Source organism: Alligator sinensis, unplaced genomic scaffold (genome assembly GCF_000455745.1).
Source record: "Alligator sinensis unplaced genomic scaffold, ASM45574v1 scaffold375_1, whole genome shotgun sequence".
Lineage (NCBI taxonomy): Eukaryota > Metazoa > Chordata > Crocodylia > Alligatoridae > Alligator > Alligator sinensis.
Genome location: NW_005841928.1, coordinates 3,218,654 through 3,243,927, shown reverse-complemented (window position 1 = coordinate 3,243,927; position 25,274 = coordinate 3,218,654). Strand labels below are relative to the sequence as shown.

The 25,274-nt window shown below is 42.1% G+C and overlaps 1 protein-coding gene across 1 annotated transcript in view; it reads right to left on the bottom strand.

Annotated features, from left to right (window-relative positions):
- Positions 1 to 25,274, bottom strand: part of LRIG3 (leucine rich repeats and immunoglobulin like domains 3) — a gene marked incomplete at its 5' end in the record, with an annotated part of 66,950 nt that overhangs the window by 18,872 nt on the left and 22,804 nt on the right. Inside the window, 9 exons of the mRNA XM_014517871.2 lie at positions 49 to 212; positions 2,996 to 3,067; positions 3,398 to 3,469; positions 5,071 to 5,151; positions 6,903 to 7,046; positions 7,463 to 7,606; positions 7,903 to 8,046; positions 9,312 to 9,455; positions 10,091 to 10,225. Of these exons, the coding sequence (XP_014373357.2) occupies positions 49 to 212; positions 2,996 to 3,067; positions 3,398 to 3,469; positions 5,071 to 5,151; positions 6,903 to 7,046; positions 7,463 to 7,606; positions 7,903 to 8,046; positions 9,312 to 9,455; positions 10,091 to 10,225 (1,100 nt within the window). The remainder of the gene's footprint in view (positions 1 to 48; positions 213 to 2,995; positions 3,068 to 3,397; positions 3,470 to 5,070; positions 5,152 to 6,902; positions 7,047 to 7,462; positions 7,607 to 7,902; positions 8,047 to 9,311; positions 9,456 to 10,090; positions 10,226 to 25,274) is intronic.

The window sequence follows — 25,274 nt, the reverse complement described above, 5'->3', positions numbered from 1 at the left end:
TTGAGGAGGAGAGAAGCAGGGGAGGTTGGGGCAGGAGGGAGTACTCACCACAAACAAACCCATCTGGACTAACAGCAAAAATACTTCTTCCTTTTAGCAGCTGAGGATGGGCACAACTGGCATTTACAAAGCTCTGAAAGTTGTTCTCTGAAACCCACTGTGGTAACCATTTTAGCTGGCAGTCACACAGAAGACTTGATGTATTTAAGTGCCTAAAAAACCCCCCAAAAAAACAATGACATTCATTTTTTTCTAAATCTACACAAGCAAGTCCAGTCAATAATATTACATTTATTTTAATATAGTCACATTTAATATTTAATAAGCTAACTTTATCTAGTACATATGTGATATCACCATAGACTGTAGTCTTCAAAAACAGAAATTTTCATTCTTACTTGCCAATTTGTTTTTTGAAAACCAGCATTTTGCACACTTGCAGATGGGCAGCTCTGTACTTAATCTGGATTAAGATAGCTGAACAAAAGGGATAGAGCAGTGATGTTAAGAGAAACAATGCTCTAGAAGAGAAGGGTTCCATGTACTACATATTCAAGCCATTTTCAAAAGGCAAACATTTTGAAAATAAAGATCCTTTCCTTCTAGGTACTTCCAAACTGAGGATTAACCAGCCCTCCTTGGGATGCAACTAAAAACTAAAACTGTACCAGGACTGATAATAGAAGAAATAAGTAGCATTACAGTGATATATACATGAATAGTTTAAAACAAAGAAGAAACATCCAGCCCTTTTTTCTGGCCTCAAGAAACCTTTTTTTCAAAATGAGGCAAAGGTCCATGTTGTAATATCTTTTGAAACTATGCATCAACAATCACAGGCAAATTTTTTGTCCCACCTGAATGCAATGGGAGTCATGTCACTGATTTCACTGGCTCCAAGATTTTGTCAGGTCTATGACTTTCAAGTAAGTTTCCTGCTCTTTCTGCCCAAGACACTGCTGTATATCTTTTACTGAAAAATATGAATGCCTGCTGGCATATGAACACTCAACTCCTATAAGCATTTAAATTGCAAAGGTATTATCCATTTGCTTATAGCAGATTTTGAAACTATTTGATATCATCTAAGATTCAGGGTCAAGAAACAGCAGTGAAGGCTAACAGCTTCATTTCAAAATAGAGCCTTTATAACACCCAATTTATATACTTTTGTCTTCACAAACCTCAATGGGAGCAGTGGGCCAAAAATCCCAAAGAGTTTAATTGCCTGTGATAGAATAGGGCTGGACTTGATGTTTTAGGAGGTCCCTTTCAGCACTCTGTTTCTAGGCATCCCACAGGGTATTTTGGATTAAGGTTCAAAGATAGATCTCAAAACAATTTATCAGCGACCTGCTAGAATTTTCTTGGGAAGCTATGACAAATATACAACTGACCATCCACTGATAACATTATCAACCTAGGAGAGAATGGCAGCATTCAAAAAAACAAAAGGGAATTCTGTTAGGGCATATACGGTCACAACTTCCTCCTGTGGTGCTTAAAAACCTAAGCTAAAAATAAAAAGAAATCAACATTTTTGAGGTCCATGGTACACCTGCTATTTAAACCTCAACAGAATTAATACTGAGCATGTCTACACCTGTGCTTTAATGCACATTAGCCTATTTTAAGGTGCTTTCACACGAATTCTTTTCTGACTGTTCCCTAAAAAGCAAAAGACTATCTGCTCTTTTTTTTTCATTAAAATCAAACAAACACAAAAAAAACAAAAAAAGCCTCTGTGGTCTAAATCTAGAGATACTTGATTATTATACAGAACTCTAAAAGGAACAGAACTTTTCTTAATGAAAGTATGAAGGATGATCCTATTATCAGGATGGAAGGAACCTAGTTACGATCTTCCTGGCCATCCTGGTACCACAAGCAGTCATAGCCTTATCTAATCTATTCTAGAATACTGGATAAGTTAAATTACAGGTAAAGTATAATGCGAGAAGTTAGTTTAAGGAAAATTTTGGACAGGACATTACACTTTCTCTTATGGCTGGTAGACATGGGCAAATACCTAGTAGGCAATTTTAGGGAAACCCCAGAGGTAACCCTTTCTAAAAAAAAAAAAAAATTATGGAATAGCTTACTTCCTTGGAGAGCTAAAGTATACATTGGCCATAGTGTCTTCAAGCCTCTTTCTTTACTAGACCTTGCTTAGTGCACCACCAACTACTTCTTCCCCAAGACGTGACACTAGAAAATGCTAATCAAGAATAAGAGATTCCAAACAGTTCCAACTCTAACCCAGAATAGTAATCTGGAGACATCTGATTTTCTTGGGATACCAACAACAAAGTTACAGGTAGCTGCTTCATACAGCTTGAATAGTTGCTCTCGCTGGCTTCCCCTGATCTGCCAGATTACTCATCCTCTCATTTTAGCCATGTCTACTCTAGTTATCTGTTGTCAGATTGTGCAAAGTTAAAAAAAAAAAAGGAGATAGCACTACTTGGAGATAAAGTATGACCCAAGTAACGAAACAACATAAGTCTTTTCTATTTCAACTAGAAATCGAAACAGCTACTGAACTGATGAATCTGGGGGAGGGAGGTGTCACTCAAGCAACCCCTTCTTGACTTAACCTCCTGTGGTCACAGAGCAGAGGGAGCAAAGTATAAGGATTGACAGATGGGTCACTGCTAAAGAGTTATGATGCTGATGTTTCCTAGTCCAACGATAGCAGTGCTCAGATTACAGCACATTACATCAAAGTTTCTCTTATCTCATATATTAAAGATCAAGCTGTTTAAACTAGGGCCTAGATTCCAAATGAAGTAGAAACTGAACACCTCATCAGAAGCTACCCAACTGTAGTGCAGTCATTATGCTAGGTGGACGGACACACACACACACACCCTACTGATGTATTAAGTTATAGGACTTAAAAAGCTACTAAGAGCAAGAAGTTAATACTAATTAGCAAATTATCTGATATTGTTTGATTTTCCTTCTATGGAGTTGTTCAGTGACAAGAACTTACAATTCTTTCAGCTTCTTCATTTGTGAAAATGCATTTCCTTGCACTGACATAATTGCATTGTTAGTTAGATCTCTGAAAGAAAGAATAAACATGTATTAACCTGAATAAAGTTACAATGGAAGTAACAGTAGTTTACATTCCAAAAAAAGAATGTAGTTACAAGGTCCATAACCAAATGCAGACAAGAATATAAAGCTTTGTAGTAAATCTGCATTTTATGCATCACACTTCTAGCAGGTTCCCTAAACATAAAATTCTACTAGAAGTATTATACTTCTGATCAAATTTGTAATTATGCTTTACCCTGACAGCTATAACCAAAGCCTGTTCATTTTATATATAAGTTACTTTTGACATACACTTTGACTACTGTTGGGTTACATACGAATTTCAAGAACTTACAGGTGTTCAAGTGCATCCAAGCCAGAAAATGCTTTCTTTGTAATGGATCTAATCCTGTTTCCTTGGAGTATTCTGGAAAATATAAATATATAATGTAGAACAGATGCAATAAAACAGGGGCACTTTTTAGAACTATGAAAAAAATGTTGTGCAATTGTTTTTCTGGCACTTATTACTAAACTGTGACTAATGTTCTCCATTCAACCTTCTTCACTGAAGAAAATCTCTCATTGCTAAACATACTAATTTTTCCTCTTATTTTTATCTATATTACGGGAAGATTTTAAAAGATGTACAAACCTAGGAGGGTGGATTTTTTTTAAATGGAGAAATGTAAATTTATGGCTGTATTTTTGGAAGTACGCGGTTTCATTATGACAGCCATTGCCACTGGATACCAAATTACCCTATGAAAGACTATTGTTGGGCACTATGGTTTTGTACTCTTTAACAGCACATCTCATTTTCTAGTATGAATAGGGATGTACCGAAGTTGCAATTTCACAGTTTTCATGGAAAATACAAAATCAGGCATTTTCCAAAAAAATCAAAAAAAATTGTGAAAAAAAGAGCCCCCCAAAAAGTGGGGGAAAGTGGGGCGTTGTGCAAAAATAAAAGATTTTTCTTTGTTTTTCCCCTCTGGGCAGCAGCCAAGATAGCTGCTGCCCCTGCCGCTGGCTGCTGATTGGGCAAGGGCTGCCCTCATGCAGCCTCTGTAGCCCAGGAAGACAGGGACAGGTCCAGCCTGGCTTTTTTTAGTTCTCTGCAGCCAAAGCCTCCCAGCCTGGCTGGATCCATCCCACAGTAAGTGGGTGCTGTGAAGGGTGGGGAACAGGGCGGGGGGAGTGGGGCTGTGCCACAGGGAGCAGAGCTGGTGGGCAACATGGCCAGCCCAGGGTGGGGGGTGTGGGGCGGGGCCAAGGGGAGCACAGCCAAGCCGGGGCAGGGGGGAGAGCGTGGCCCGGCTCGGGCAGGGGAGCCTGACCAGGGGGTAGCAGTAGTCTGTCCCAGTGCCCACCTGGGGCTGGGGAAGGGTGTGGGGGGCAGGGCTGTGCCCATGAAGGGCCGGGGGGTCTTATTTTTCCTCCCATGCAGACCAGGCCGGGGTTGGGTGGGGAGTGGGACCAGGCAGGGCCATGGTGTAGTGGGCTGGAGGCAGCCCAAGCATCTGCCAGCCATCCCAGCCAAAGGCTTGAGAGGTGCAGCTGCAATCTGACAACCAAATTGGAGCCCAGGGCTGAAGCCAGCTTGTGAAATTTAGCCGTGGGCTCCATGATTTCAGTACATCCCTAAGTATGACAAATCCTAGTTTATCACAAAAAGCTTTTATAAGCACCTTCCCAAAACTCTATATTGATCACATAAATGCATATTGGAATGGTTTAGTCAGGAATGATCCTGCCTTGAGCAGAGGGTTGACCTTGACCTAGAAAGGTCCCCTTCCAACATTACTACTCTATGATTCAAACATTCAAGAGTTATTCATGTTCTCCATATTAGTTGGACTAAAAAGAACTGCCATTTTAATTTTCCTAGAAAAGAAGGGCCCAAACAGCAAAACAGCAGAGAAACACCCCCCTCCCCACCCCAAAACTGTAGGAGAACATAGCATTCTAAATGTTGGGTTCATTCACATCAGCATGTTCATATGATCTGAGCCTAATTCAACTTACAACTTTTTAAGTTTATCTAGTCCAGAGAAAGCACCACTCATATCTTCAATAGTCCACGATATTTCACTGTTTTTCAGATCCCTGTTCAAAGAAAAAAAAGTCAAAACATAAAAGGGATATTCCACAAACTACATGATTTTTTAAAAGCGCATAGTATTTAAATAAATACTAAGCAGTGCCTTTGCCATTCTAAAAAGTATTTGTTTAAAAAAAAAGCTTATCTTAATTAGCTATTTTGCTGAAAAATTTATAAGATCTGATTAATAAATCAGCCACTTCACCTCTGTTTTCAGTCATGACAGGAATGGTTTTAAATTAAGGCATCCAAATGTAGGAAAAAGAAGAGTCATAAGAATGAAGGTCACCACCCATTTCAAACTAAATAAAAAACCTATGATTATCAGTTTTAAGGAGTTCTTTAAATGTGGGAACAGACTGAGGTCAAAGCAGGGGAAAAACATTTCACACCTCAGGTCTACCACAGCAAAGGCCTGATCACATGCCAGCTCAAGATGTAATCAGAAAAATCTATGAAAGAAGAGTGATGGCTGAGCTAGGTGAGTTTTAAAAAAGAGATCAGAACCAAATTACAGATCAAGGACTGGGGGAGGTGGGGTGGGGAAATGCAAGAGGAAAAAACCCTCTAATTTTCAAAGTCCTAGGGAAAAACAGGTATCATGCATATAAGTACTTTGTTACTCTCCTGACTACTGAAGGGGTCAGGATATATTCTACAGGTAACATTTTTGATTCACTCACTTCCTTCTCACCCTTCCTCCAAGATACATATTTCAATAAACATCCATTATTTTAGACAGACAAATGCTTAAGAATGACAAAAGCTTGCATAATCATCAACATCTGATCTTCAGTTACCTACTGAATATATCTATACTTAGATTTCTTCTGCCATGACTCCTATCCTGGGGGAACCACTCCAAACAGATTAAGAAGTAACAGTGATTATGGTGCCTAAGCAATCAGTAGTGATGCTGCCTGTATTTCTCAATAGGGAAGAAGCAGTGTATAAGAGCCCTCAGGAAATGGCAGATCTGTGCTTTAGGTGCAAGTCATGACATTCAGGAGTTCGAAAGATTATTTCTCATCAATTTAAGAGGACTCAAAGTCAGGACATGGGATACTGAAGTAGCTGACTGCACAGTAAGAGAAACATGTACATGAGAGTAGGCTTAGCAGTACCTCTTGTGGAGAGGTTTACTGTGGAACAAAACTGTACGAAGAGGATAATGATTGGAAACAGTAGTGGGAGCAGATTGTCCTGTTGTGGTCCCTTCCCCCTCTCCCCTATAGCTTGTCTAAGAGCAGCGTTGTGCTGGAGGCTAGGAATTGGGTATGAGAAAGAAGCCCTGGCTGATACCCTACTCTGAATGAAAAGTAACTACAACAGTCTCTCTCACAAACTTGTCTGGGATTCACATGCGTAGTAGGAACCAAAACAGCACCGTTATGAGTTAGTATTGTGTGTTCCTTCTATGACCTATTCATTTATTTATTTTCTTCCCTCAGAGATTCTTTTAAGTAGCTACCTTAAGAAATCTTGCTATGACAGACAACAAGATCTATAGATGTTAAAAAAAATTGTGCACAGACTGTGATGAAGGAAGAACAAGACATTGTTTCATGATTACCCTGAATAAAATCTTATTAAAAAGAAAAGCTGTATACAAATCTGGGAAAGATTACCCCCCCCCCAAAAAAGAATTGTAGTTCTACTTTTCCTTAAGAACAAAATAAAAGTACTTTGAATGAAAGTGGGTATATTTATATATCAGTTTGGTTTCTGACCATGAAATCAAGTTGTGTCAACTTACAAAGTCTGTAAACTGGAAAGTCCCCGGAAGGCACAATCAGCAATGTAATTTACTTTGTTGTTACCAATGTAGAGTCCAACCAGTAGGCTTAAACCAATGAAGCTTGAATCATCTAACCTTGCTAAGTGATTGAATGTTAAATCCCTGAAAGTTCAAAAAAGAAAAATCTCGGTTGTTTATAGTGGAGTGTTTATTGTTCAATTCTGTTCAACGCTTTGTTACAATGAAGACATGGCTTTCAGTTATAGGTATAACAAAGGTTATAACACAATTTTTTATTATACAGTTTGTGTATTATTTCCTGTTATTCACAAATTACTGCAGAATGGATTTCTTTCACTTGAAAATTACTGTATTAAAGCTTTAGTACAACTGCCACAGAGAACTGAAGCAGTCACGGTTGGCTTCAACTTTTTCCAACAAAATATGACTCTCACACACTAAAAACTTGTTGTCAACCTTGAAACTTTGTTATGAAAAATTCACAGATCAGTGGTAAGCAGCTCATGCTTTGGCAGGTAACCTGCTTACAGAAGTGGAATAGAATAAAAGCTACTCACAGCTCACTGAGTTTCTGGCAAAATTCCCAGGCATCAGGACTGATCCTGCTGATGGCATTGTGGCTGAGATGAAGTTGCTGCAACATAAGCAAGCCATAAAGCCAGCCCTTGGTGATCTCTGTTAGGTTATTATGGTCCAGCTGCCTATGCACGCACAGAAAAAAAGGGTTTAAAAACTCAAATGAAGGCATGTTTTGTCTTGGATCTTTATTTGATTGTGAGTTATCAGCTAGATAGTATATATTTATTGTATAGCAATGAGCTGAGGATTGCAGAGCAACAAGACAGACTGATCAAACTTAAAGGTATTTTCAAATTGAAATATTTTGGCTTGGTTTTTGGAAAGTTGTGGTATGTGAATATGTAAAACAAACACGTCTACTCATTTGTGTGATGCAAGGTAATTTTCTTCCAAAGGGACTGTGAAAGCTTATACTCACAAGATTTCCATGCTGGTTAATCCCCAGAATGCTCCATCCATGAGTCTAGTTATCCCATTTCGCTGTAGCTTTAATGATTTCAAAGCAGTAAGTCCTTGAAAAGTAAGGCCATCTATGTGTCTTATTTTGTTACGATTCAGCTCCCTGAAAAAATAAATTGTACAGCTGTAACAGAGTAAGTTTATCTGAATGCCTACACCACCTTCATCATTATGATGAAACAGATTTTAAGTATTCATAAAACAATGTAAACAAGATGTAACAGAAATAGATATTTTACTCTAATACAAATACAATTCACTATGCTAATACTATTCTGTATTTGAAATGCAGAACACAGGTGCTTGCTGTTACTTTCACTTTAAATGCAAAGGGTTAATGGGCTTAGGAGTTATGAAAGGCCACATTCTAAAGCTTACATGTATTAACTTCTTCTTGATATTTACAAAGCAGTTTATTCATAATCAAGGATTTAAATTTAAAAAGGGTCCTCTGAGGATCAGGGCTTCTCATCTGTTTCTTCACAAAGTTAACTAATCTGCTAAGCTACCTCTGCTGCATCAAGGAGAGCTGTTTCTTTCCACAACCTCCTCACTTCATGTTCATAAAGACCTAACCCCTACCACCCAGTGATTTTGAAATTTTCACCTTTGCAGGAATTCAGTCATCATTCCTCTAAACCTGTTACTGCTTTCTCTATCCTCTTCTGCCTCTGGGTTTAATATGAAGAAGCAATGAAGGAACAATATTTAACAATAACAGGCCCCAGTGTTTTCCTTTATCTTGCTTTGCTTACCTCTTCATATTGAGGTGGCCTGCTGTTAATATCAAAACAGTATTACATAGTCCTCTTGCCATTGCAAGAGCATATATGTTTTCAAAATAAATGTTGTATTCAAGACCTACAATGAAAGTCTTTAGAGACAAAATACTTTGAGATGAACAAAAACATAGACACTTTTCTAATGCTATTTCTACATACCAGCTGTAGATTTTTAAGACTAGGTAAAATACATTCAGACAAAACTATCAGTCAAACTGATGAGGTTCTGTTTAACTTCATGCTATTATTCACTGATATATATTCTAAAAGCAAAATTATTTCCTTTCATTTGTTCTTACCAAGAAGAGATGTATTCTACAGATTATGCAAAATGAGTTCACTTGGTATTTCCTTAAGTAGAGAATTTCTATTGTCTTTACCTATTTTTTTTTTATAAGGCAAACTAAAATTTTAAATACAGTCTATACACTTCTCATTATTGCGTAAGACTTTTATCCATTAGAAGGTTTTAGCAAAGGTTGTGGCTGCTTTGCTTAGCCTCTGGTTAAATTAAAGGCTAAAGTTCAAGTGCTGCCAGTGTTTTGCAAAACCTGAAAACAATTAACTAATTGTAGGCTGTACTTACAGGTGCTGCAGATGGGACAGCTTAAACATCTTGTGACGGATTGATGAAATTTTGTTCCTGTTCAGTTTCAATACTTGAAGTGTGCGAGACAAATTGTCAAAGGTACCAGGCTCCATTGAGGTTATCCGATTACTGTTAATGTACCTGTTGAAACAATGTCTAGAATGTTAAATTTACTGTAATTTAATGTTTTTAATACTAAGTAGTAAAATATAACCATTTTGTATTACCTATCACATGACAAACAGCATTAACTTAACATGTTTATTAGTGATCTAAACACTACTACCAGTGAATTTCACAGCTAAGAGATCTGCTCCATTCTACAAAAATGTAGCATTGTCAAATACAACATATTGCAAAGGTATATTACCAAAATATACCCCCAGACTATGTTCTCAGTGTTTCTGTAGCTTAATTTAATTCTCAAATCAATAATATGGTAAAGATTCAAAAAAGTTCATGAAACTCTATATGAAACTCAAATCCCATTAAATCCAAGGGAATAATTTTTTAAAAAATTTTATTTCATTAATAACCTCCATCAAGAGATACTTCCATTTGATTTTTAAAAATATATGGTTTTTGTTTTCTACAAACTAAAAAACTCACTCAATCTATGATGTTTTATCAAATAATCTATAAAATGAGAACGGGTGAACCTGGCAATAAATATTTTAAACTAGACTCAAACCTGCTCTGTGCTAACATACTAAGTTTTACCACAATGAGTAATATTTTAAGAGCACATTGTATCATTTAAAAAAAGTTTTACTTACAAGTACTTGAGCTGCAAAGGAGGAAACAATGCAGTTTTCAGTTCTGCAATATTATTGTTGCTCAGGTCCAAAGTTTCTAGAGCTTGAAATGGTTTCAAATATTCAGGCAAGATGTCAGCAATCTTGTTATTGGTCCTGAAATTTGAAAACAATGCTCAAAGATTCTGTCATATCTAAACAAAAAATATGCCAGCTATATAGCATCCTAGAAATTTAGTTCTCAACTTCTGAATTTGACAATCAGTCTTTAGGTAAAGTAGCATAATGCAATAGTTTCTGTAATTAAAACATTAACTACTGGCATGTAACAAACTAAAATTCTGCATGATTAGAGAAAGCAAAACCATGCACATGTATCTACATTTCCATAGCCATATTCCTAGGAGACAAAAAGAATCAGTTTTGTCTGACACTCCAGCTACTGTGATACATAGGATTTTAAAGACCAGAAGGAACCATTATACTAATCTATTCTGACTTCCATTGTGCAGACCGTACAATTTCATCCAGTATTTTTTTTCATCAAACCCAACAGCTTGAACAAGGGCATATTTTTTTTAATAAATATTTAGAATTAGCATTGAGCAGTAGGACATTCAGTACTTCAGGGAGATCAGGTCAACATTTTTGTTGCTTTAACCAAAGTGCACACCAAAGATGCATGTGTTCCTGTTTTAAAGATTTAAGCATTAAAAGCATGAATATCCACCCAAACTATCATAAATAAAAGAGTTAGATTAGAAAACAAGACTTACGTTGTACAACACAACAGAAAGTTACTGCCTATAAATCAACCCAGTTGTTAACCCTGCATTTAAAGATATTAATTCATCTCTAACTATTAATAATGTATCTTGTATGTATTGCAGAACTCATATCTTGAGCTTGGAATTCATATATGGCTCCTGTGCTAAAGTGTCTCCTTTCCATTAAACAGCTCTGCTCATTATAACTTCATAACTAGTTAAACAATTGGGTATTTTAAATTGTTACAAAGACACACACTTCAATTTACGGCCAGTGAGCAGTATATTTTTCACAGCAACCAAGTTTCTGTGTTCATACATACTATGTACTACCTAATCTTCTTTGTATGGGTATATGCCATGAAACCCGAAGCACCAATCCATATCTCTTCAGAAAGAAGTAATGCACAGGAAATATATACACAGCTCAGAAATGAGCATAGAGGGAAATGCATTCTGGGACATCCTGCTATAGAGAACTTGGAAAGGTGGGTAATAAAGGGAGCTAACAAAAATGACAACAAGAATGCAATGATCCACCAGTTTGTGGCTGTTAACTGGTTAGGTTCAAATCTGCTGATCTGCTCTAGCTGAAATACCTCCTATACGTGGTTGTGCCAGTGATAAAAAGCCAGGATCATTTTTCCAGATTCTGGAGGCTGGTTGTTAAGCTGCTTAACTGTTACCACAAGCACATTGCTTCTGAGAAGAGATAGATAATGTTCAACTTGATCAAATAGTAAGTCACAGGTTTTGCAGTGGGTGCATAGGAAGGGGGTTATTACTCAAGAGAAAAAACAAAACAAAACAAAACACTTGATTCAAGTTAAGTAAAAGTTAAAAATTAATGGGCCCTCGCACCATGTGTGGGATTGAGTCAGTGATCCTGCAGCCCATCTAACATCACTCTTGTTCTGTATCATGTTTCAGGCCTCAGGCTGTCTGGTAGAAGTAACACTACATTTTTTTTTTTTTTTAACTCTTAGCTGGAAGTATTTATAATAAATGGAAACAAATTACTTTAATAAAAAACAACAACAAACACTACCACCATAAGGCTAGAGTTAGATAACAGGTCACAGAGCCTTGCTTTTATGCATTAGTTTGTTTATAAGGTAATAACTAACAAGGTATTAAAACTGCCAATTACTTGAATGACGAATAAAATTTTCCTTGCAGTAAAAGTGTGCTCCAGCAGAAGCCAGCAATTTCCTGAACTGCACGCCTCCTAAATTGCAGTGTGAAAGTGTTCAGTTATTGAGACACTTACACAGTGCTGTCTTTGTGTCAGTATTGCTTCATAAAACAGAAATTCCTTACAACTGGCAGAATAATAGCCCCTGTATGACAAAGTTTAGTTGATCCTAATGGAACTGAATAAAACCCAAATACAACTTTCAGATTAGCACTTTACCTGGCAAATTACTTGGTAGACCAGTTTACAGAAAATCAAAGAGGTATTTTGATGGTGGAATCACAGAAGGAAAAGAGAAAGTGAATTCATTTGTTCACTAAACTAGAATTACACATCAATAGTATTATTACATCTATGAATGTGGGACAAAAGACACAGTTATTTAGCCCCCACTATGTAGTGTTGCTGCTTCATATATGTGGGATATGCTAAAACAAAATATATTTAAGCACTTCATGTCCTCTTGCCCCCTCCAAACCAACCCGTTTCAGCAAAAGTGAAAATTCAGTGTGAATAAAAAAATTGGTACTGGAAATATGCCAAACCATTTTATTTAAAAATGCAACACTAAATTAAATAGAGGTCTCTGTTGTCACAATCATTTTATTTTTTTAATCACTGTAGGAAATGAAATAAAAAGTTAACCGATTCCTATTTGTCAAGTTATTTCTTATATTAGTCAAAAACATTTTTTTAAATATAAGGTTGTGTGTCAGAGGGGAGAAGCAAACTGTATCCTCTTTCTTGACATAAAGTACCATCAAAGTATGACATTTGAACAAAAACTTCCCAGCACACCACTGAAGAGTGCCTGCCATGTTACCAAACTCAGACAAGACACATTGCACATACTGCTCTATTTCATTTCACAGATTCTCAAGGGACGAGATAGCAATGAGTATATTTCTGGCAATAGTAGAACCAAAACATCGAGTTTTCACAGCAGTATACCTGAACCAATTGGGCTACTTGCAGATGCTAAAAACAAACAAACAAACAACACCCCCCCTCTAAAAAACAAAACCCCCTCCAAAAACATGCTTTACTGGAAGAAGCATCATATTACTTCAACCCAGTTCTGCATTGCAGTGCATGTACAGTTCAGGTACTTCAGCAGGGCTTTTGGGCACTTTTAACTAAACGTGATTCAATCAGCTATTAGATAAAAGTGGCAAAAAGCCCCACTAAAGTGCTTGAAGTTTACAGACACTTGGCAAGACGGATGGAAGTAATACGCTGCCTCTTCTGGGCATGTGCAGGGCTTGGCGCCATGTTTAAGTGCCGCTTTATTTGGGGGGGGTGGGGGGGAGGGGAGTTTACAACTACAAGCATTCTCAGATTCTAACTTTTCCCCCCATTCTGCACTACTGAGGCCACATCTGGAGTGCTGCGTCCAATGTTGGGCCCCCCACTACAGAAAGGATGTGGACAAGTTGCAGAGAGTCCAGTGGAGGGGAACAAAAATGGTGAGGGGGCTGAGGCACACGACTTATGAGAAGAGGCCGAGGGAACTGGACTTATTTAGTCTGGAGAAGAAACGACTGAGGGAGGACTTAATAGCAGCCTTTAACTACCTGAAGGGGAGTTACAAAGAGGATGGAGCTAGACTGTGTCAGTGATGGTAGATGACAAATCAAGAAGCAATGGCCTCAAGTTGCAGTATGAGAAGTTTAGGTTGGATATTAGGAAAAAATCTCTCACTACCAGGGTGGAGAACACATTACCTAGAGAGGTGGTGGAATCTCCATCCTCAGAGGTTTTTAAGGCCCGGTTCAACAAAGATCTGGCTGGAATGATCCAGTTGGGGATGGTCCTGCTTTGAGCAGGCGGTTGGACTAGACCTCCTGAGTTCCCTTCAAACCCTAATTTTTTTTATGATTCTTCACATATTAGAAACCACTCTCACTCTCAACACACTACAATGCCCATGTACCTCAGACTCCTCTCGTGATGGCATATGGAAGCATGGATCCTGAGGACTGCTCTACACAAACTGATAAGAATCAGCATAGCAGTTTGAATTCATGATTTCTGTCATCTGAGTGCCCACACAGAGACCTACAGCAAAACGTGGTGTGAATTCAAACTGATTTACTTCTTTTTGTACAACTCTAGAGAAACCAGTAGTAGTAAAATACCTTATAGAGCATGTTAACAATTAATTTTCTACATTATAAACATAAAATACATGTCATAAATGTCAAGAGGATGCTACAGCCACAGCACTAGTCCAAGATGTCTATAACAACCCAATCAATCAAGATGGCATGGGTCATTTTATATAAACAGCAGCAACAGCATATTTGACATATTGTCTTATAGTTTCTTTGGCCCTCGGGGAAAAATAAGAGAGTAGCAATTTCTGTCAGTGTCTTGTAAAGGATCTAGTAACAACATTTATAGATATTTTAAAATATTGTTGAAGAAAATTATTTTTAACCAGGTGTTTATTAATATGATTGTATAAATAAGTACTCCCAATTAGTAATGATTTGCTAGATTTTAAACACCTGTGTAAGTCAACTCTGGTTACAGAATGCTCTGATCCTGTTATCTGTAGTCTGCCATTTTCTAAAACTGGGAAAGTGCTAGTGCCATACCTTTCACCTCTGTCTTGAATTCTTATCACCTACATCCCAGATTGTAACATACTGGACATTGATAGACGTGCAGCTCCCCGCTGTAACTCATGGCACTTTGCAGGAAGCACCATGAGTTACCACTATCCCAGGGACCCAACAGATGTTTGCTGTTGGGTCCTGGGGACTGGGAGATAAGATGCATCTTTGCAGCTGCCCTCCCCCTAGCCCTGCCCCTCCCCCTTCCAAGCCCCAGCACTGTCTTTGGAATGGGAGGGGAGGAGGGGAACAGAGGGAGCTTGTTCTGGGGGTTGCCCCACCGGTGCTCACGGTGCTTCCTGCAAAGTGCCATGAGTTACGGCGGGGAGCTGCATGTCTATCAATGCCCAGTATGTTACAATCTGGAATGTAGTTGATAAGAATTCAAGACAGAGGTGAAAGGTATGGCACTAGCACTTTCCCAGTTTTAGAAAATGGCAGACTACACATTGGGGGGCTCCAATCACCCACCCCACCCTCCAGCGCTGCCAGGACAACCCCCAGAATGAACTCTCTCTGCTCCCTTCCCCCTTCCCATTTTGAAGACAGCATGGACAGCAGAGCTCAGCTGTATCAGCCAAGCCCTGCTCCCAGTCACACTGACAAATGTTAATGAAGGAGCTCTACTTTGGTGTGCCTTTACCTGAGCCCTCATATAATGAGGGTTCAGGCTGTTGCCTGATTGAGCATTTTTAATGTGCTCCACAGCTATGTACTTCTGTCCGTGTACAGCTGATGAGTGCTTTCAGTGGCTGATCACATGACAAACTGTCACATCTGTCAGTACCCACTATTGCTTCCCTTTCCCAAAAAGCAATCAAGTTTTCTTTACAGCTGGATCTTAGCCCTTTTCCTTTTGGTAAAGTACCTATCTTTTTACTTCAAGATCATGAGATAAGGTAGAAATATTAGAGATTGGGCACTGAAGGTGTGGGACCAGGGAAGAGAGAAATATCTAATATTAGTCCACTTGGGCATTCGGCTTCCCCTCTTAAATTTCTCCAGCTTCTATGGCAATTTTGCCATCCTTTCTTCCCTACCCAATCATGTCTACTTCTGTCATTTTGACATTACCCCTCTCCACAGTGTCTTCTTTAAAATCCCCTTCCCTTTGCCATAAACATCAAGGGCTCACAGGATAATAAATGATAGGGGAATACATTAAAGAAAGGACCAATAAAGCTACAGGGAAAAAAGTCTAGGGCAATTCTTAATGATTGGAGATAGAGACGCTCCCCCAGATACGGTGGGAGACTCATCCTCTGCAGCATTTAGAAACAGACTGGGCAAAATCCTCGGGGGGAACGGGGAGAGGGAATCCTATAGCTGTTCCGGGGGAAGAAGGGAAGATCTTAGTATTTTTCCTCCCATCATTTTGATAGCTAACATAATTTTAGTAGAAACATTCAGATAATTTATCCAGTGTGATTAATAATGGATGTAACTTAAAATATCATTTTGTTTGAAAGTTAACTCCTTGCTGGCATACAAGTGGGAATGTGTACCTTTCTCGTAATTGTGAACCTGACTCCAGGTGGAGTTGAATGATTTTTTCTCTAATTGTTAAAAATCTGAACAAAACATTTTAAATGAAACTCTTCTTTCAAAAAACTAGATGCCAGAAGAGAGCCAAGTCAGAATCCTGGCACACTTCCAGCCCTGCTGGCAAGTCTACAGGTCTGGTTCACACAGACTTCTCACGTGCCTTGAGCCAAGCAGCTGCTTTCTTCTTGAGGCTCTCATCCCATTTCACTCTTCTATTTAGTGATTTTGACAAGCTTTCAGGTTAGATGTCAGAGCATCCCATTTGTGGGGGTATCAAGGCTCAAAAATACAATGTAAAACTCCACTACCATGGGTGGCCCTCTGGCTGACCCTGGCTATCTCTTAGGAATGAAGAGGCAGATAAGTTTGCATATCACATATATGGAAAAAGTTTCTGGAGGGAAAAGGTGTACTGACATCCAAACTGAGGGTGAAGTTGCATGTTACACTTAGACCATTCTAAAAGTACTTAAAACACAAGCATCTTTAAGTGAAAACTTTTAAAACTCTTGCTAAGTGTCCTCTGGGCATCTCAAAGATATGCTACTTTGGGCAAGGGTTAACTCTGGGCTATGATACCCAGCTCATATTAGGGTAACTTCAGTCTGCACCACAGAGATAAAACAAGCAATATGCGCTCCTCCAACATCCCAGGATGCACTCTGTCAATCCCCACCCCTCCACCCTGTTCCATGAAAAAAATTTCCACCCTCCCAAACTCTACTGTTTAGGGTGTGTTACTGTGGTACTGCCTAGGAGCAGGCATGACTCTGCCAGTGCCAGGAGGTGGGTAGCAACAAGGGGAGCGTGCATGGAGCTGGGAGGTGGAGAGACATGGGCACTGTGGGTTCCCTCCATAGTTTCCCTCCTCCTCTGGGGGGAGGGGGGGGGGTTTGACAGAAAGAGGGCCATGCTGTGGGGAGTCCTTCACTGATCCCTCCCAACCTGAACAGATCCCAGCCTCCATGAACCAATCTTAGCCCCCTCCAGCTTTCCCCAGAGAAAACTATAACTTTTGCCCACAGTGGAGCAAAAGCTGGGGAAAGGTTCAATTAACCTTTGTTACTTAAGATTACTTGAAATTTTCCCATGCTACCTGGCCCACTTCCCCCACATTCCATCAGCTCTCTCATGCTAAGTGGAAGGGCAAGACCCTCTAGCCAGGGACCTCCAGGTTTAAGTCCCAGCAGAAGCACTGGCATTTCTCAGTCCCTGTCTCCAGCCTTGGCTGCATGCAACACCCTGCAAAAATTCTTACACTCTGGGAAAGGCTTACAAAAACCCTAACGCATGTACCAGTGGGGGGCTGGTGGGGAAGGCAGGGTGGCGGGGGCAGGAATGGAGAAGGAGGGGCAGGAGAAAACCCATAGTAGAATTTAGGCATAGCTACGCCTAGGATCAACCCTGATTGGTGACTGTCTAAAGTCTTCTTGAACACCTCCAATGATCAAGTCCACAACTTCCCTAGAAAATCTATTCCACTTTAGACAAGGCTAGCCAGTGTCGAGTAGACAGGCATTATCACCTCCCATGTATTTGCACCCAACGCTTCTATATCGTGATATATCCCAAAACCACATCCGCCTTTTGTGCGGCTGTAGACTCACACTGTAGAGTCATCCTGAGTCTGTGATCCATCAAGACTCCCAGATCCTTCTTCATCGTGCTGTCATCCAACCAAGTGTCACCCATTTTGTATTTTTTATTATTCTTCCAGAGATGCAGCAATGTGCACTTGTCAGCATAGAATTTCATCCTGTTAACTCTAGCCCACCTTTCCCATCTGTTGAGATCCTGAATTGCACTCCTGCCCTCGGACACATTTGCAATCCTTTTCAGTTTTGTCTCGTTTTCAAACTTGATCCACGCCAGCACCTAAATCATTAATAAACACATTGAATAGCACTGGTCCCAAGACAGACCACTGTGGGATTCCACTTGAAACATCCTGCCATTCTGACATCCATTTATAATTACCTTTTGCTTGCAGCTAGCAAGGTAGTTGTCTATTAATCTTACAGTAGTTTTGCCTAGTCTGCGTTTCTCCAATTTCTTTGTGAGAAGGCCATGCTAGACCTTGTCAAAAGCCTTGCTGAATTCCAGATACACTATATCTACCGCATTCCCTTCATTTACCCAAGTAGTTACTCTGTCAAAGAAGGTAATCAAGTCTGTTTGACATTATTTGCTCTTAGGAAATCCACACTTCTTGTGATCAGCCTTTCCTCTTCCAAATCCTTGCAAATGGACTTCTATAGGATATGCTCCAGTACCTTCCCAGGTACTGAGGTGAGACTAACTAGTCTGTAGTTCCCTAGTCCTACTTTTTGCCTTTTTAAAGAGTGGCACTAGGTTGGCCATTTTTTAGTCCTTTGGTACCTCATCTGTCTCCCACGGCTTCCTAAACACTGTTGCCAAGGGCTCTTAGATCTCCTCTGCCAGTTCCTTCAAGGCCCTGGGATCAAGTTCACCAGGGCCTGATGACTTGAATTCATACAGACCTATCAAAATCTCTCTGACCATCTCTTTTGTTATCTCTCCCCTCAGCTTGCCCCCTCCTTATCTGGATAATCCTTATTAGGTGTCTAGCTACAGCTTAATTTTTTTGTGAAGACTGATGCAAAGTAGTTGTTGAAAAGTTCTGCCTTCTTTATATCTTCTGTTAGGAATTCCCCCTGGCTGTTTAACAGTGGACCCACAACTTCCTCAGTCTTTCTTTTTTGGGCAGTGTGTTTATAGAATCGCTTCCTGTCACCTTAACCCTCCCTTGCCATGTGCTACTTTTGCTGGTCTCTACAGGCGCTTTCTGTTTTCTGGTATGCTTCCTTGGTGACCTGCTCATTTTTTTTATTGTCTGTATGTTTTCCTTTTGCATTTGAGGCATCCTAAACGCTTCTTGTGAAATGACATTAGTTTCTTGCCATTATTCTTAAATTTCCATTATGTTGGGAGAGTTTCTTGTTGGGCTTCTCATACTTTAGAACTCCCAGCTCTCCTGGGTGCCTTGTTCAATCTTTCTTCCCATGGCACTATGCCTATTAAGTGACTGTGGCACTGATGCCTGCACAGTTGGATGGGTAAAAAATTGGCTGATGGGGTACACCCAGACAGTAGTGGTGGACGGGTTGTACTCAAACTGGCGAGATGTGAGCAGTGGGGTACCCCAGGGCTCGGTCCTCAGGCCTGCACTGTTTAACATCTTCATCAGCGACCTGGGAAGAGGGGGTGGAAAGCACGCTGTCCAAGTTTGCTGATGACACTAAGATGTGGGGCGAGGTGGGCACACTTGAAGGGAGAGAGAGGCTACAACTAGATTTAGACAGACTACAAAAGTGGGCAGATGAGAATAGGATGGGGTTCAACGTAGACAAATGCAGGGTGCTGCACCTTGGGAGAAGGAATCCATAGCATACATACAGGCTGGGGAGTTCCCCTCTTGAAAGCACAGAAGAGGAAAGGGAGCTTGGAGTCATTATTGACTCCAAGATGAACATGAGCCACCAATGCCAGACTGCAGCCAGCAAGGCCAGCCATACCTTGTCATGGGTGAATCTAAAGCCAGTCCAGAGAGGTGATACTCCCCCTCTATGCGACTTTGGTCAGGCCGCAGTTGGAGTACTGCATCTAGTACAGGGCACCACACTTCAAAGGCATGTGGCCAGCCTGGAGAGGGTTCAGAGGAGGGCCACCCACTTGGTGAGAGGGCAGCAGGACAGGCCCTACGAGGAGAGACTGAAGGACCTGAACCTGTTCAGCCTCAGCAAGAGGAGTCTGAGGGGGGACTTGGTGGCTGCCTACAAACTCATCAGGGGAGATCGACAGCAAATAGGTAGATCCCTTTTTCTCCCCAGCACCACCTGGGGTGACAAGGAACAATGGTAATAAGCTGATGGAGAATAGGTTTAGGTTAGAGATCAGAAGGTAATATTTTACAGTTAGGGTGGCCAAAATCTGGAACCAACTTTCCAGGGAAGTGGTCCTCGCCCCTACCTTGGGTAAATTCAAGAGAAGATTGGATGATCACCTGTCTCTGGTCTTGTGAACCCAGCATTCATTCCTGCCTGTGGCAGGGAGTCAGGCTACAGCTGTTCAGGGCCCTCCTGACCCTAGCTACTATGAAACTATGAAACCCTGTAAGTTAGGTAAAACCCACCTTTTTGAAACCTAGAGTCCTAGATTTGCTGACTTTGTGTTTTCCCTGTCTCAGGATCTAGAATTCTTTCACATTGTGATCGCTGTAGCTGCAGCTCCACCCTGCAACTGCATGCTGCCACTGTGCTAAACCCTGGAAACTGGATGGGAATGGGAGTGTGGAGAGAAGCCACAGCCCCTATTAGGCTGCTTGGCCATAGACAGCTGGCAACACTTGGGGAAAATGGGCCAGATGACATGGGAAAATTTCTAATAATCTCTCTGTAGCTGAGGTTAACTAAACTTTTCCACAGCTTTAGCCTTGCTCCAAGTGCAGCCCTCTCTGGGGAAGTCTGAAGGATCTGGAGTCAGGTTGTGGGTGCTGGGATTGGGGGAGGACTCCCTGCAGTACAGCTCTGTCCTGCCATCCCCCACTCCAGGACAGGAATATGGAGGGGCTTGCAGAGGGAAGCCATAGCACCCATGACCCCATACATCTCCTCCCGTCTCCATATTCCCACTGCTGCAAACTCTCCTAGCCATACCCCTGCTCACTAGCCCTCTAATGGCAAGTCAGAGCTGTGCAGAAGAGAAGTGCTATTGACGCTCAACATATGACAGCTCAACACATTCCAACTTTAACAATGCTTAATGTCATAACCCAAAGGTATGATTTTGTGTGTGCTTCGGCACTAGAATTATCCCCACTAAATTACAGCTTCATTGCGTGGTAGAGTTTTCTGCTGCAGAGGAGAACCCCGGTGCAAGGAAGAATTTCCCGCCAATTTGTAGCTTTATTTGCAGGGTGCATTGCTCAAGTTGCAAGAGAAATGCACGGTGCAAAGGAGTTCCCGCCACCCGCATGCAAATTTGTTCCCCGCTATTGGCCAGTTCTAAATTATTCCCACGTGGCAGCTAACGATTGGCCTGTTAGCCGTATAAGAGGCTTGAGCGGTTTCCGCCCAAGCCGAGGAGGACTCCACATCCATCTCGTGGGGACTCTGGGTACACGGCAGGGTAATAGAAACCCTGTGTGAGATTCAGAGGAGTTTGGCGACCTGATCCATCGCCCACCTCTTCCCGTCTTCGAGCGATAATTTTATAAGACGTATCTACGAAGTTCCTATTTCGGTGGCACGCTTGTCCAGGGCATCCGGAGCTCTGTTTCCGTGGAGCCTAGCAAACTCCACGTGGTCGTTCGTGTTGTTTTGTCTGTAACCGCAACTCAAGCAAGTTTTCCAGCCTGCACCGCAACCATCTTCGGTGTAAGTAAACAATCTTTAAATCTACCATTACGAGTCCGTGCCTAATTCTAGCTTGTCGCGCGTCCTCTCCAACCCTGCGTGCCCGGGCTGCTGGCCACAGCCCGCGCAGAGCACAAAAAAGGGCCCGGCTCACACCCGGCCCACACACTTAACATTCTACAGATTTAGTATGGTCTAAGTGTTTCGTGAGGAAAAACACAGAAAAACATATACTTTCCCTTTTGAAACAAGAACTCATTGGCAGGGAGAGAGCCATGGGCAGGGGATGCTGGGCTACTTTGAGGCAATGCCAAGCTGCAGAGCTGTGATTTCCCCTTGTCCTGACACGCAGGGGCTGGGGCTGGGGCTGCAGATGGAGCTGGGGCTGTGGATCTCTCTTGTGCCCGGATCCCAATTCCACTGCCATGGGGGGGAGATGCTGAGCTCCCCACGGAGGGCAGCTGGGGCCTTCCCACCACAGCACTGAGCCTCCCAGCCACATGGTGGGTCTGCCCGGCCCTACTGCAGCAAGGGCCCTTGGCTGTGGCAGTGAGAGAAGGAAGCAGCACCACCCCGCAAGCCACCTTGACCTCCACCCTCAACCAGCTCCTCACCTCCCCCAGTTTGGCTTGTGCCTAAGGGAGCTACTCCCACAGCAACTAGCTGCAGGATGTCAGAACTGGTGGCAAAACCTGCCCGGCAGCTGTCAACATGGTTTTACCACGCAGCACTGGCAGCCAGGGCTGGACCACTGGGGGGCAACAAAGGAGCCGCCACATGCCCATGAGCCCCAGAAACAGCAACAGCAGTGCCCGGCAGCCCTCAGCCAGACCCAGCAGGTGACTGGGGAGATGGGGGATGGGGAAAGGGTTGGGGGTGGTGCCTCTCAATTTAGGACCAAGAGGCCTTGTTTCAAGGCGGGGGACCCACTCGCAAACTGACCAGGACCTTTTCATTCGGTAACAGACAAATTTATTGATCCATAATGGTAACAGAAAAGAAGCAATACAAACAATCAAGCAATTCTATATATCTACCAAATCCTAGGGCTATTATCAGAGTCAAAGTACATCTGGCCAGGACATAGGCTTCACTCTGAGGCTCTTTCTTAGCTGTCAGATATCAGCAGTCTGGAGGTGGGATGCCGAGGCCAACTCTCCCCCTCCAGTGGAGTGGATGAGATGGGCTGGTGGTATGCCTTCTATCCAGGGTGGCCTCGGGGACCCTTCCCAGGTGATAGGGATGGGGACGGGGATCCCTCTCAGGGATCCTCTTGGGGACGGACAAGGGAGGGACCCTTTGTTACTCCCAAGTCTCTGCTTTTGTATTCTCCTTCCATCCTGATGACTCATCAACTGTGGCTATCTCTGGTTGGTCGTCTCTCTGCTGTCACATGTCCACGTTGCCTTCCGGGCCTTCTCCTAATTTGGACTGCTTCCCCCAAACCAGGACTCAGGCCCCCCTGCTGTGGGGTCTTGCTAGCTGGTGTCACTTATCTTGTGTTATGGACAGTATGGTACATACTGTCTTGGTTGCCAGACCGTATGTCATTGTTGGCCTTGTTGTGTTCAACAGCCTGTCTGCTTCTAGGGCTGTGAGAAACTTTGTGTGCAAGACTCAGACTTCTTAGAAATCAGTTAACCCCTGCTGCCCACCTTGAACCCTTTAAATGTATATATCTACACCTATAAGCCAATTCTCAGAAAAACAAACCTTTAAATACCATTTCTAAGCCAACAGGGTATAGAGGTGGGGCCGATGCCTGCCGGGTTCCCCCCTCAGGCCTCAGAGGAGGGCTGTGGGGCTGCTCAGGAATCTTCCTGCTTCAGCTCCTTTGCCCCCCACCCACCTCTGCCCCCCAGCTCCACATCAGGTGCCTCAGGTGGCAGGGCTGCTGTGGCCATCATCTCCTGCTGAGCTTGGGGCTGGCCCAGCCCAGGCCTATGGCTGGGAGTGCTGGTAAACAGCTGAGGCAGTGGGGAGTCTGTGGCTTGGGAATGAGGGGCAACAGCATGGACAGGGGCAGGGCACCAGCATGTCAGGGCTGCTCAGTGCCACAAAGCAGCATGGGGAATAGCAGCAGTTGAACCCACATTCTAGTGTGGGAGGAGGGAGCTGGTGCTGGGAAGGAGCGAGCAGTGGGGAGGCAAGGGCTGTAGGTCAGGAGTGAGGGGCACAGGCAGGGATGGGCTGCTCAGTGCCACAAAGCAGCAGGGGGAATAGCAGCAGTTGGACCCACGTTCTAGTGTGGGAGGAGGGAGCTGGTGCTGGGAAGGAGCGAGCAGTGGGGAGGCAAGGGCTGTAGGTCAGGAGTGAGGGGCACAGGCAGGGATGTGCTGCTCAGTGCCACAAAGCAACTACGGGGCAGAAAGCTGCAACTGGACTGGTGTCCTGGTAAGTGAAGGGGGCAGGGGGAGCTCTGATTTTCCATGATAAAAGCTAAAAATCAAATGCCAAAATATATAGGTATTTAGAATTAATTTTATTATAATGTTTGAGGCACTGGTAGGCTTCCAAACTGCTCTAAAATTGCAAATATATCAACAGAACATTGTGTTCAACTGATATCCATACGTAGTGCACGGTTCATTTTAAATGTGGAAAAACATGGATCTTGTGCATTTTTAAACAGAGAATTTTGGGGGTTTTAGTCAGAGAATTTTGGATTTTTCAACAGATAAATCAGCAGAAATCCTGGTGATTTGTAACTTCAACCAAGTGTAGGGAAAGGAAAGGAAGGAAAGGGAGCTGTAAAATGACACACACTAGAAAAAGTGAATGATTCCTCAGAATGAGGGAGAAGGACAAAACAAAAAGAAAAAGAAATAAACCAGCAAACAAACAGAAACAAACCACTTCATACTTTGGCTTCAGAAGACAAGCAGTGTTTTACCTCATGCTTCACTGATAATTCATAATTAGTTTCTCTCTGGCACGCGCGCCCTGTCCATTCTGCCTTTGCCAAAGTAACCAGTGACTTACCATTGCACAGCTAAGTGAAACTGTGATTGTAAAGCTTTGATCTTGCTAACATAGATAACAGCAACAGCAAAGATATGGGGCACATATTGCAGCAGAGCTAGTAACCAAAATGTAAGACTTCCATGGATTTAGGCACATACAAATCACTGCTACCCTATGCCCAGGCATTTGTCACCATACTTTGTATTGCTGCTACCTCTGTAAACTAGATTAAAGATACCTTAATCTCAGGCATGCCTATCATTTACACTTCGTTTGCTATGAGGACATACTAACTGACAAAAGCTCTTGGCTATCTCCCCACAGTCAATCACTTCCTTTCCCTGGGCTTGAGACTGCATGCTTTCCTAGTATTAATTCTACCTCTAGTGTCTGACCGCTTCTTCAGTGCCATTTGGAAGCTCATCTCCTTTCCCCCTTGTTTCAAATCTGGCCTTCTTGGGCCTTGTCATTTCCCTTTATCTCCTTGTTCTGGGGGACTGCATGTGGTTCCCCTACTGCAACAACTACTAATTCTATAGCAATGACCTTCCCATCTCTGATCTTCTGCCCCTCCATTTTGAATTATCTGACACTTCTTGGATGACTTATCAGCTGATAAAAAATTAGATGGTAGCATGAAAACTCCTTACTTAGTTTACTTACTTTACCATAAAGAAGTATCTTTTATCCCTTACCTCAAACTTCCATTTGAACATTTCCTCAAAAATAGCTCAAGAATCC